Source organism: Triturus cristatus, chromosome 11 (assembly GCF_964204655.1).
Source record: "Triturus cristatus chromosome 11, aTriCri1.1, whole genome shotgun sequence".
In the NCBI taxonomy this organism is placed as follows: domain Eukaryota; kingdom Metazoa; phylum Chordata; class Amphibia; order Caudata; family Salamandridae; genus Triturus; species Triturus cristatus.
Window position 1 is genome coordinate 148813757 of NC_140594.1, and position 14164 is coordinate 148827920.

The 14164-nt window shown below is 43.4% G+C and overlaps 1 protein-coding gene across 7 annotated transcripts in view; it reads left to right on the forward strand.

The window, feature by feature from the left end:
* SBNO1 (strawberry notch homolog 1) overlaps positions 1–14164 on the forward strand; it is a 1282279-nt gene that overhangs the window by 90844 nt on the left and 1177271 nt on the right. For all 7 annotated transcript variants that reach the window (XM_085634811.1, XM_085634813.1, XM_085634807.1 and 4 more), the window contains one exon: positions 1534–1665. In XM_085634811.1, the coding sequence (XP_085490937.1) occupies positions 1534–1665 (132 nt within the window). The remainder of the gene's footprint in view (positions 1–1533; positions 1666–14164) is intronic.

Consider the following 14164-nt stretch of genomic DNA (forward strand, 5'->3'; position numbering starts at 1 on the left):
ATATTTGGTTGCTAAATGGGAAGGTGGTTCTTGTGATAGCTGCCCTGTATGTGGCATTACTAAAGAAACTATTGGCCACTTTCTATTTGTCTGCAAAGCTTATTCGGCCCCGAGACGCATATGGCTATCTCCGATGTGTAAAAACCTGGGGACCACCAGTAGCATTGTTGCTCTGCGGATTATACGCACTAGCTCTTTGACTTGGATTTCAACAGCTACTGCAAAATATCTTGGATGGGCATGGTCGATCAGACAGAGACTGCTAGTCTCTTGACTATTCTCTGTTATGATATTCTGCTTTTAGCCTTTAACTTGTATTTTCCCACTTTTATTAACTTTTTTTTTTTTATAAATTGGCTTTTATGCTTTAAATTAATTTTAACTGTCTAACAGACTCTGTATGTTAGTTTTCAACTAGCACTGTTAATCTAGTTAGAAATTCTAAAAGTATGTCTTGTACTCTGATACCATATAGGCGTCAAATTTAATTCTATTTTAAAAATTGCTGTATGTATTGTAGCTTTTATTATTGTTATATGTATCTGCTTTTATGATGAAATTCGAATAAAGCATACTTTGATTTGGTATACTAAATTTAAAAACAAATCAATAGACTCTAATCTAAAAAATACATTTTAAATAAAAAGTAAATGTCCCATCAAAGATTAAACTTTCTTAAAATTGAGTGGATAAGAAACATGTTTGACCATGAGTGTTATACAAGTTCTTTCATACATCCTTCACAGCTATCTGCAAGTGACTTAGAGCAATTTAGGTCCAGAAAAAACTGAGAACCGATCTAATTTTAAACTAGAAAGAGAAAAATGAAGGTACAAGGCAAGTAAACACAAGTTGATGAAAGTATTCTTACAATAAGTCTAACCACAAGCAGTCGCTCAGGGTAGCATTCCAACTCGTCATTCAAACTCCTCATTCTTGTGCCCACCATGCTACCTCAGATTAGACCCAGCCCTATCCAAATCAGTCTTGGTCCTACTCCAATGGAAAGGAAGAGTTGAACCAAGGCAGGTCCTATTTAAACCGGAATACAAGCAACCCAAGACAGACTGACTTAACCTGTTATTTCAAGGTTGTCTTGTTTGTTTTGTTCTGCTTCCTGTTACTTAGTTGCAGCACAGTTCTATATTACAGCACACCAGATGCATTTCTGTTTTTGCCTGACCAACATGTTTATTGGGATCTAGTTCTACTGAGCTAATGTGCTTCTCTGTGTTCAGTTTAAAGTAAGGTGCATACTTAGTAAAGCTATGAGTGCATGTAATGTCTTCAGAGTTGAAAAGCCCTGTTCTGTTTTTCTTAAGAGTGGAGTATTTAGGCCAAATGTTAATGTTACAATGATGCAATAAAAGTACTGTAAACAAAATAAAGTTAATGCTTGTTAAAATAGTAAAGATATATTATACTTTTTGATGCCTAAATGTCCGTAATAATAAAGCAGATCTGTGTTTACTGCATGTATGCAGAAAGTGGTAGGTCAATACAAGTATTGTAATTCTAATTTTTTATTTTGAGATGATGGACCCAGGACAAGATCTTTTGCTTGCTGCTTTGAGCGAGAGCGGAATTAGTCCAAATGATCTATTTGATTGTGACTCTTTGGATGTTGGCCTTGCAGCCCCAGCACCGACTCCAGTTAGTCAGCAGGTAAAGTTTTAATTTTACTTTCGTTGGTCTTGTAAAGGTTTTGTTAATTCAGCTTCTATGTTGCTCTGATATTAAAACCAATACTCCTGTATGTTTTGTCGTCCATATTGCTCTTTTGTACGCTGAAGGAAGACTCTTTGCAAGATTTTTATATGATAGCTTATTAAGAGGAGTGTCTAATGTTAACTTACTTCCTATAAAGCAATCAGGATTTGGGCACGGATGCCTGACCATTGGCGACATCAGTGCATTAAAATTATTGGGCGGCACAACCTTAAAAAGAAATCTCAATATGTACGAATGTTATATCGATTATTCGTCTGCTTTGCGATAAATTGTGCGGTCATGGGATCAGTCCCACAATCATGTTTGGGTATCTCTCCACGATAAAACAGGGCTACAGTTTAAGCTGACACAAAATGTCTCCAAGCTAGGAGGTAAACGGTAAACCAATTAGTTATTTGGCATATGCTGATTTTTAAAACATTTTCATTGACTCCATCAGGACTTCAATTACCAAATTTACAAGAATGTAATAATGAAATAATGTTATGCCTTTGGGAAAGCCGGGAAACATGTTAAACTAAAGTCAATGGCAAGATTCTGTAGAAGTATTGCTATACAATTACCTAGGCTTAACGTTTTGATTAAAATATTAAGGTAGATACGTCCTCTTTCCAATTTAAAAACTAAGGCCCGGATATTATCACTCTCAGATAAGTAAAATTAATGGGAGTTCATGGAGGACATGCAGTCTGTCAATCTTTAAAAGGGATGGAAACCTTTATTGTACAGAGCTTTAGTTCATCCCGAAAAGTCAATTAACCATGTGGATAAAATTAAAATTCATATTTTTGTTGAATGTTTGTTCATTGCCTTTCCATTGTAAAATGCGACTGGAACTATCCTTGTTTGCATTAATCGATCTTCGGTCAGCAGCAGTTTTTTTAATTACTTTTGCAACTGTGCAATAGCAAACAAAAATTCTTTGAGATTTTTGATTTACATTGAAGTAACAAACCAAGGCTTATGTACTGGGCTGAACTTGGCATCTGTTAATAAAATAATCGGGGAAAACAATTTACTGCTATCTCCAGATCTTATCAAATTGCCCCAAATTGGAGCGGAAGAGGTTAATTATACAAACCTTCTGCAAAGAGCTGCGGACTTGCTGGCATTACAAGAACCTTGGTATGCTAATTATATGAGTCGTACTCTAGAATAAAGGAATATTTATGCTTGAATTTGAATCCAGGATTCAAACTAAAATACATAAGGTAAGGTTGATAACAATAACTCAAATTGAGGGGTCGTGGAACACTGACTGCTTATCCACAAAGGCCTGCCACTTGTGTAACTATAAAGGAGTCAATTTAGCACTTAATGTATGTCCTAGTTTACTAGACATACGAAAGAAATACCCAAGAAATGCATTTAATTAATTGTAGATCTGTCAGAAGCCATTGCCATCTGTTTTTCCACAAAAGATTGTCAATTCATTGGGAAATTAACATTTTTAGATTATTCTTGTTTTAAGGAAGTGTGCTTGAAATACTGTTCTCTCAGACTATTTCTAGATATATTCATGACTGTCGTATATTTTATGTATTTATTCTTGCGATGAGTATTTTAAATGTATTTTTAATATATTTTATACACTAGACATTCATGCATAGTCCATATATTGTACTTTTCTGACTTTTCCAATCTATCATTATTGTAAGCTTTTCCAACCATTATCAGTAGGGATAATTGCAAGCTTTTCCAACCATAATCAGTAGGGATAATTGCAACTACTCTTGCCTTTCAGGCTAGTGGTGTACCGCGAGAAATAACAAAGTGGTATAGATGAAATTAAAATTACAGATGTTTGGCCACATGTTTTCCGACATGGGAACCTGCAATTCTCAATTAATTGTAAACACTTAATTCTGGACATGGTGTGATAGAGAGGAGGGCAAGTGGAGAAAACATGTAAAAGTTGCTTATTCATCTGGGTTAAATTAACGGCTGGTAGTAAAAGCACAACCCTGGGGAGCCTAGATGTTAAGTTACAAGCCTGGATGTTAAGATACCAGCATCTTCTTTAGTGCCCTATATAATAAGTCACTAAGTGGTGTCTGTCTAGTGCCTAGCAACTTCTGGTAATTCGTCATGGGTTTTCTGAGCTTGTTGAATACAGTCACTTAGGTTTAGCTTAAGTCCAAAGGGGATGTTTGATTATGTCCAGTTGGTGACTAGACGTAGTTAATCTGAATTTCCAGGTTCGAGGCGTATGAGCTGCAGATCGCATACTTTTGCATAGATCGTCATCTCGTGTTGGGCTCGGATGTTTGCACTTTGTTATTGTAGAAGTCTTTGTAGTCACGAGATAGGGGACTCCTCCTTTGGTTAGTAGTGCACATGGGCATCGACTCCATCCTTAGATTGTTTTTTTTTTCTGCCATCTGGTTCGAGTGTAATTAGCTGCGCTCCGGGTCGACGTCGTTTCGATTCTTCCTCGACGCGTAAAACTCACAGATCGACTGTATTGTTTCAATAGCGATCTCTCTCCATGCGTATCCAGTTCCAGAGAACCTTTCGAGTCCGGTTGTCGACGTAGGCGGATCGGCGCCATCAACCAGCATATGGAAAGGACTCCATTTAATAAATGCAAGTGTGGGGCTAACTTCCCACACACATCTCCACCAGGTCTGCAACCTCTTGTCTCTCGCCAGAACACGAGAGTCAACACTGCCAGGCCTGTGACTCTTTCAGGTCTAAGAAAAGTATACGTGATCGCCGGGCTTGACATCACGAAATGTCCAGATCAACAGTTTCGGCGCCTGAAGACATCGAGGCAGGCACAGATGATCCGGAACCGGGAATGAACAAGCCAGCGTCTCCGAAGCGGACGATTCAGACTCAGAAGACCAGACGATTATTCCAGGTTAACGAACCGCGAGTACTGACGTTGATGCCCCAGCCCCGAAAAAACACATGGCTCTGGTAACACCTTCACCTTCGGGTCTGGGTCGACACTACGACAAGATTTCAGAAGCCCCGCCTCCGGGCCCGGCTGCGAAGCCCACAAAGCCTTCAGGCAGCTCGGGATCGAGCCAGCCACACCACGGTGCCGATAAACCATCTTTGGCACCGAAACACAAACCCAAGGTCCTGTGGACCCCAGAATCTTCGGCACCGAACCTTCGGCACCGAAGCAAATTCAAACCAAGTCCTCAGAGCCGAAAAAACCCAACTACATCTACGGAGTCAAACTCCAACCAAGCAAAAGGAGACAAAAACCCCTCCTAAAGCTAAGGAAGACAGGGCAAAACACCACTCTGAGCCGAAATCCTCAGCGCCGAAAAAAGACAGCAGATCCAAAGAACTTTTCCATCCAGATTTACTGGATCCTAAACAAAAAACACTCAATATTGATCCCATTACTTGCCAAGTCACCTCCATACCACCTAAGAAGAGACAATTGGACACCTCAAACACCTGAGATACCCTCCAAGAAAAGACTCGTCAACCTCACCTATGAGGCCTTTCTCTCCACCTCCACAACCCACAAACATTATACTCTCTCCAGCACACTCTCCAGTGCCTCCTTTTTCACCTGCACCACAAGGGGATGATGAAGATGTAGGGGGGTGAGGATGAGGGAATAGACCCACATCACACAGATACTGATGATGAAACACACAGTACCCCACTTCATGACTCTTGGGGCGATTACAATGTCCCAGATGTGCTTGAGCCAGATTTGTATCCCTCTAGACCATCCCCCCCCCCCCCCCCCAGATGATAATGTAGGGTTTGCGCAACTAATAGAGCTGCACAATACCATGGGGTTCAACTGCACTCCGACCCTGTAGAGGAAGATTGTTTATTAGAGACATTCTTCCAGCCACAAAAAAACAGATGCTCTCCCTATGCTCTAAGGGATGATTAAACATGCCCCTGAGGTTTTTAAAGATCCTGTCTGGGCTAGGGTGCTTAATCCTAGGATTGAGGAAAAATACAAGCCAGCTCCAAGCGATCCAGCCTGCAAACGGGCAAATTCCCAGACCACAGGTGATGCCCCTCCACCAGACAAGGAATCGAAGCTATTGGACACATCAGATAAAAGGGTTGCGTCTCAGGCAGCACATTTCTGGCACATTGCTAACTCGCAGGCTTTACTTGTGCGGTATGACAGGGCCCACTATGATGAGCTTGAGAAACTCATGCAACATCTTCCAGATGAGTACAAGACCAAAGCAAATGATCTCATACAAGAGGGAAAGTTAATCACGAACACCTCAATAAAATGTGCCCTGGATGCTGTGGACACAGCATCCTGAGCAATTAATACAAGCGTGTTACTACGTAGAGATGCGTGGCTGCGCATATCGGGTTTTAAGCAAGAGGTATACAGTCTACCATCCTCAATCAACCCTTAGACCAAGAACACTTGTTTGGACCCACTGTGGACACATCTTTAGAAAAGATGAAAAAGGACACAGACAGCCAAATCCATGGGGGCTCTACAAGCAACAATGAGTAGAGATTCTTTTTGTCGCTCCTCTTATAGGGGCGCCTCCAAGATCACTGGTACAGACACCTTCTCCACTTATAAAAGCCCCACTCAAATTTTCCCCAACAGAGGTTACTTTAGAGGGAATTAGAGGCAACAACAGGTAGAGGTCGGGGTTATAATACCCGCACCTCCCCCACCACAAAACAGTGACTTCCCTTCACTCCCCCCAGACCATACAATTCTGGTCGGGGGAAGACCCCACAGTTCCTACCTGTATGGAATTACATCACCACAGACAGGTGGGTAAGACACATTATCCAGTATGGTTACTGCCTGAAACTCAATTCTACTCCACCCCATATTCCTCCCAGACAACGTCCAATGTCTACGGAACATCTCGCGCTTCTAAAGCAGGAGGTTCTCTCTCTTGGAAAAACATGCAATAGAACCGGTTCCCATACATCATCAAAACACAGGGATTTACTCCCTTTATTTCCTCATTCCAAAAAAGGACGACACTCTCAGGCAAATATTAGACCTCCGACCGCTAAACCTGTACATACAATCCGACCACTTCCACATGGTCACTGTACAACAGGTCCTCCCTCTGCTTCAACAAGGCGATTTCCTTGCCACTCTAGATCTCAAGGACGCCTACTTACACATTCCTATTCACCCTGCTCACTGGAAATACCTACGGTGTGTTGTAGACGGACAACATTACCAGTTCAAGGTCCTACCATTCAGAGTCACAACAGCACCCAGAGTCTTTACAAAATGCCTCCTGGTGGTAGCAGCCCACTTAAGAAGAAAACACATTCATGTGTTTCTGTACCTGGACGACTGGCTAATAAAAGCCAAGTCACGCAACCAGTGTGTACAAGACACACGCAATACAGCTGCTACACAACTTGGGATTTACAATAAATCTCACCAAGTCGCATCTACACCCGTCCCACACCCAACAGTATCTAGGCGCGACAATAGATACTTCCTAAGCCCTGGCATACCCCAACCCAACCAGGATAGGCAGTATGCAAGCCCTCAACAACATTTCAGCCACAACACTCACTACCAGCTTGAGTGTTCATGCAGCTGATCGGGATGATGGCCTCTTGCATCTTAATCATTCCTTACGCAAGACTCCAGATGCGTCCATTACAGGAATGCCTAGCACAACAATGGAACCAGGCTCGGGGTCAACTTTCAGATCTGGTGTTTGTAGACCGCTGCACAGATCACTTTCTACAATGGTGGAACACTCAAAATCTTTCCAAAGGGCGGCCGTTCTTAGATCCGGTTCCACAAATAGTGCTGATAGCAGACGCATCGCTTACCGGCTGGGGAGCTCATCTCTTAAGACACACCATCCAGGGTATGTGGACCCCTCAACAAAAACTCCTCCACATCAATCACCTGGAGTTATTGGCCATTGTGAGAAGTTGGCCTGGTATATGATGTTCACTAGTTAAAGTGACCACCCTGTACCATGCCAAGCAACCCTTATGGTGTGGTTGTAAGTCAACCTTTTCGGACTAGCTGCCCTAGACGTAGCGTAGGCTAAGCAGTCTTTGAGGCTAAACTCGTTAAAGCGTGTTAAGCAAGCTGTTTTACCATATGTAACCCCCCTTTATACCAATGAAAGGACACCACACAGATATATATTCAAAATATATATGTATTTATTACTCAAAGTATCCCCTAGACTCTTTATGAGCACAGGAGCACAAATCGTTAAACAAAGTATTACAATATACAGAAGTTGCACTTTATATGGATGGGCCCTGGTGGCCACTCAAACCATATACTAAAATAGTGGTATAAGTACCACGAAAGGGAAAAGGCCTAGGGCCTCTAGAATCGCGGGGCCTACAAGGAGCTAACTTCAGTTAGTGACCAGGAGGTCCACGGGTCGCGTGTGCAGTGAGGAAAGTTACACGCGGGCTCCCATAGGTTTTCAATGGGTGCGTAAAAGTTCAAAAGTTACTGCTAGAAGGGTCTTCTGGATGGACTACGAACTTAAGACTTAAAACACAGACACTAGAGATGTTTCTCTACACTTGGGCACCGGAGTGCCAGCTTTACCTCACCCACAGGAAGCGGGTGCATAGGTCTCGAAGTGCGTCGGGTTTCGTCTATCAATTCAATGGAGCCTGATGACAAAGATGCTGCAGGCGGTCGGTCCCGAAGAGATGCGGTGGATCCAAGAGTGGATCGGAGTTGTAGAAGACCTGAAAGCAGAGGGGACAGTGTTCAGTCACTAGCCAGTGACCGGCGTGGCACCAGGTAGGTACCAGGCGATGTCGGGTGCAAACAGGTGATGAGGTGTAGCTTGTCTCTGCAGCCACGTGGTCCCTGAAGGTCGACGACGTCCAGGAGTCGGTTCACGAGCTCTCCCACGCAGGCTCTCGCTGTCGGCGGTGTCGGCGACTCGAAAGAAGCAAACAAGCCTTGGCAAAGGCAGGAGTCGTGGAAAGTAAAGAAAGCTGATTGTTCTGACCAGCAAGGTCAGAGGGGCAGCTCTTTTGGAGAGCAGCTGGGGCCAGTCTGGAGCAACCAGACCAGCGTCGTTTATTTCAAGTTAGGTCGCCAAAATGGCCACTAGCCAACGGGCCAGGGATCGGGCAGGCGCGTCGAGATGCAAAGTGCAGAGGGGCCCCACGCAGATCGTGGAGATGCTAGAGGGCTCACCTTTGGTGCAGATGCTGCTCGGATGTTGGGCTTCTCAGGACCCAAAGCACAACTTGGAGGGAGCCTCTGTTGTCGCGCTTGCAGCTTGTCGTCGGTCTTTCAAGATGGCTGGCTCCACGTGTCTCGGTGCCTCCACGGGTTCCTTCTTTTCAGGGACTGTGGATCGGGCGGTGAGAGGTCTGGAGGTCCAGGTCTTGTCGGGCTCTGGGCTAGGGCTCTGGCGGGAGGCGGCGGCAAAGCAGACGTCGAGTAGCTGGTTGGTGCTTGCGTTAGCAAGATGGTCACTCCCTGACCATAGGGGAGATTTCCTTCTGTCCGCTGTGCAGCAGAGCATTGAAGTTCCCGTCTTCTTCTTTAGTTCAAGTTGATTCCAGGATGTCTGAAGTCTTAGGACACAGCTCCTACCTTTAAGCGGATTCTAGGGGCCGGACTACCTGCTAGGTCCCTCCCTAATGGTGGGACCAGGAAGGGGGGTGGTTACACCCCCAATCCTTTGTCCAGCTCGCCCCAGGTCCGGGGCTGGTGTGCCCCAGAACCGGTTTGAACTGGCATATGCACCGAGGCTCCTTGTGAGCCTCAGGCATGTCTGATTCCATTCAAGCCCTACCTGACCAATACACAATCCTGTGTGGGGTGGTGCTCGCACCTCCCCTGGCAGGAAACCCTTTGTCCACGTCTCCCAAGCTGGAAGGACTCCCAGCAGCAGGAGGGCAGACTTGTGTCTGTGGTGGCAGCATCCAAATTTGTGAGGCCAGGCCAGGGGTGGCATAATACATGCTTCAGCCCCTGGTAGGCCTTAGATACACCAATGCCCTGGGTACCTAGTGTACACTGGTACAGGGGCTCACAGGGTGATCCAATTCCAATTGGTTATGCACCTAGGGTGCATAGTGTCAATTTAGTTAGAGAGAACAGCAGGATGAGGGTCTGATTAGCAGGCCCACAGCCTCCATATGTCAAAAACCAGTGAAGCAAAAAGCAAAAATTTGGGGTGACCATAGGATAGCAGACCCTACTCTCCTACAGCCATATATCTCGTCCTAAAGTCATTCCAGAAAAATCTCATAGGCATAGCTGTCCTCCGAAGAATAGACAACATAACAGCAATGTACTATACAAAAACAGGACGGAACACACTCTGCAGCTGTCACGCTTGCACAAAGCATTTGGAGATGAGCCATTCCTCAAAAGATATATCTCTTAGCAGAGCATCTACCTGGGATTCGCAATCAAATTGCGGATCTGCTCAGTGGTCCACAACAGATTCACAAATGGGAACTTCATCCGCAAGTTCTTAATCCATTTTTTCAAATGTGGGGCCAACCAGACATCGATCTCTTTGCCACACATCTAAACACAATATGCCCAAACTTCGCCTCCAGGTATCCACACCCATTGTCCAAAGGCAATGCGATATGGATGAATTGGTCAGGCAGATTTGTGTACGCTTTTCCGCCTCTCCCACTCATTCCATTACTGGTGCACAAACTCAAACAGTCTCGTCATGATCTTAGTTGCGCCAACATGGGCCCGACAACCATGGTTCACAACACTACTGGAACTCTCAGTAGTCCCACACCAAATGTTGCAACTTTCCCCAAAGCTTCTCACACAGAGATAAGACATCCAGAACCAGCGCAACTGAACCTAGCGATCTGGCTTCTGAAATCTTAGAGTTTGAGGTAACCAAACTCCCACCAGACAGCATGAACGTTATTAGAGAAGCTAGATGTCCTACCACTAAAGCATGCTATGCAGCTAAATGGAAAAGATTTGTTGTTACTGCAAAAACACAATTAATCCACTAGATGATTCAACTCCTAATATTACCTGTTATCTCCTACATCTACAAAGATGTAATCTGGCATACGCATCCATACGATTACATCTTGCTGCTATAGCAGCTTACTTGCAGAACAGAAAACACTTGTCATTGTTTAGGGTACCTCCCATCAAAGGTTTCATGGAAGGCCTTAAAAGGATAATCTCTCCCAGAATTCCACCCTCTCCAGTATGGAATCTAAACATTGTGCTTACTAGGATTATGGGTCCCCCGTTTGAACCTTTACATAAATGTGAGTTACAGTTCCTTACATGGAAAGTAGATTTCCTTGTGGCCATCACATCTCTGAGTGGGTGAACTACAGGCATTGACTATACAAGAACCATTTTTGCAAATACATCACAACAAAGTGGTTCTTAGGACAAACCCTAAATTCTTACTTAAAGTATTTTCGGCCTTTCACCTTAACCAGTCTGTTGAGCTCCCAGTCTTTTTTCCACAACCAGCCTCCGTAGCAGAACGAGCTCTTCATACGCTTGACGTCAAAAGAGCTATCCTTTATTACATTGAAAGGACAAAAAATTTCAGGAAAACTAAACATCTATTTGTAGCTTTCTCACCACCACATAAGGGCAGTCCAATATCAAAAGCTGGAATTGCCAGGTGGATTGTTAAATGTATTCAAATATGCTACCAAAAAGCAAAGCGTACAGTATCCATTCCCCCTAGAGCGCATTCCACACGTAAACTAGGTGCATCCATGGCATTCTTAGGAAACATCCCCAGGGATGACATTTGCAAAACCGCAACATGGTCTGCACTGCACACTTTCACAAAACACAACTGTGTAGATTTGCAAGCAAAACAACAAGCTAGTGTGTGCCAGGATGTACTAAACCTCTTTTTCAAACTACTGCAACAAATACACGTAGCCACTGCTAACGGGGGACTGCCATATAGTCTATGCAAATGTATGCGTCTACAGCTCATATGCCTCGAACAGAAAATGCTACTTACCAGTATGCATCTCTTCCTGGCATGTAGAGCTGTAGATCCACATTCGTCCACCCGCCACCCCGGACATCTATGCGTTGCAGTACTATCTTATTTAGATACATTACACATTGACATCTTTCTATTTCTAACTAACTCCATCACCCTTTATGGCAAAACAATCTAAGGATGGAGTCGATGTCCATGCGCACTACTAACCGAAGAAGTCACCTATCTTGTGACTACAAAGACTTCTACATTAACAAAGTTCAAACATCCGAGCCCCACACCAGATGGCAATCTATGCATAAGTGTGCGGATCTACTGCTCCACATGCCAAGAACAGATGCATACTGGTAAGTAGCATTTTCCTTTCTCTTTGTGGGACTGACTATTGATCCTAGGTACTGTGTTAAAGTGAAACATTAACTATATTTGCTGCTAGAATTTTTGGTTCTTCACATTGTTGCAAATTGTGTTTTAACTGTCTTGTATTTGTGTTTATGCTGAAGTCGTTTTTACTTTGTTAAACCAGTTCTGTATATTTTCTCTTCATTTGCGCCTTGTTTAGTACTTTTTCAATTTGGAAACACCTCCACCGTACTGTAAAATACTGTGCGTTTTCAGTAGGATCTACTGCTTGCACTCTTTCACTTGGTCACATTTGTTCTTCTCCGCCTTTGGATACAATTGTATGTAGGTGTTTTGTGTAGCAGTTTGTCCCCCCTCAGTACACCAGAATGGTCTGTGGAATCTGGTTGGCAGCTGCAGGAAAGAGGAGCGATCTTTGAAAGATATTTTCAGAATTGTTTTTCTGTCAACGGAAAGGAGTAGTCTATTTTAGGCTTTTCATTAGATGGGCTTCAGGGTGGGATCACATCTCCAGGCTTTTCAATTCAAAATATTAAGACTACATCTAGTATTTTCCCAGAGAACAAACCCTTTGTTTCTCCTTCAGGGTATCCATTGATAATCAAACTCTCAATTGGCCTGCCCATATGCAGGTTCCTAGATCAGAGCACTGACAATATAACCTGACATTTGGTGCTCCAGAATCCTGCCAAGTTAGGAAAAATAAACGGTGATTGTTTTTAATTTTGTGTTTTTTTTTTTTTAAAGGAATTGCAAACATCTGGATTGTTTGACCCTCAGAATCTCATCTTCAGGTGGAATTTCCTTATTGCAAGAAGATGTCTAGAACTGTTAATGACAGACTGACTTTTCCAGCCTGGTTTAATACCAGTGAGGGCACCAGTATTTGTTGTTTAGGAGATCTGAGTAGCCTAAAAAGATGGCTCTTAGTTGTAAATAGCAGAAAAATGCACTTTTGGGGAGCTGATATTAATTACTTATCTCCTGAATAGATCGAACTCCGTATATAAAAAGCTGATTAGGGTCAAATATTTGACCCATTCCAACAGCTTCAAAAAGCTGCCCTTAAAAAATGGTGGAATAGAAGCAAACTGACGAAACAATGGTATGACAAATGAATTGGATATCCTGCCAACCTCCTGATATACCGGTAGAGTCTTAAACTGCGTTTGTTTGAAATAGGTCGCATTAATCAAACCTTTGCTGTTAAGCCGTTTGTCGTTCACTCCACCCTTTTGAAATATTCCTTGACTGGAGATCAAAATCAGTATCTGTGCTTTGGATCAGGAAGTTGACATATTAAGGATTCTAGATGGTTCTCTTTCAGAGTATTTCGTGAAGTACTTGCCTTCCCTCAAAGTCCTGTCTCTAAATGTTTCATATCTTTTACCTCCTTATAGATACATCACACTCTAGACACATCCCTGGCAAAATCTGTGGCTCTAGCTCCATTGCCACCCGCCTCGCCATCTTCCCACTCAGCCAGTGGTTCTTCCAACTCAATCTGCAGCTTATAGCTACACGAGCCACAAGTTTTAAAGACAGTCTTCTGCACCCAATATGCTATTGGATATCATTAGACTCTCACCAGATGTGGAGGTCATCTAAACCAAATACAGCTCCCCCTGCCACCCATGTCCTAATCTAGCTACAGTAGATGCTCACCCATACGATCAGAGTTTCCTCAATATATATGGTGTCTCTAGTTTATGACATGTACCTTCTGAGGGGATTGTGGATTGCTGCTCGTTAAAACAAAACCTTATTGGAGCCAAGATTTTCTGCATCTACCGTGTGCCTTGCACTTCCCACTATGTAGGGCCTCTATAGCGGTGTCTGGGTGGTCTAACTGCAGTTCAATCTTCCGATGGTGGTGCAGTGTGAAGAATCTTGTGAAATGGAGTCCGCTTCGCTGATCTGTCTTGATACAAACATTTATAAAGGATAACTGCCTGATGGATTGGGATCTCATGCATTATCTTGTATCACAAGGGAACATAGCCCCAAAATACATTTCATCCTACATCAACCTAAAGGATTGGACGGCAGTCCATTCGGTTATCAAGGCCTTTTTATTCCAGCAGTAAAACTCAGTTTTGCTTATGCTGATGGACAATACATGTACAACGAATCATCTATTTAAATTTTATTAAAAA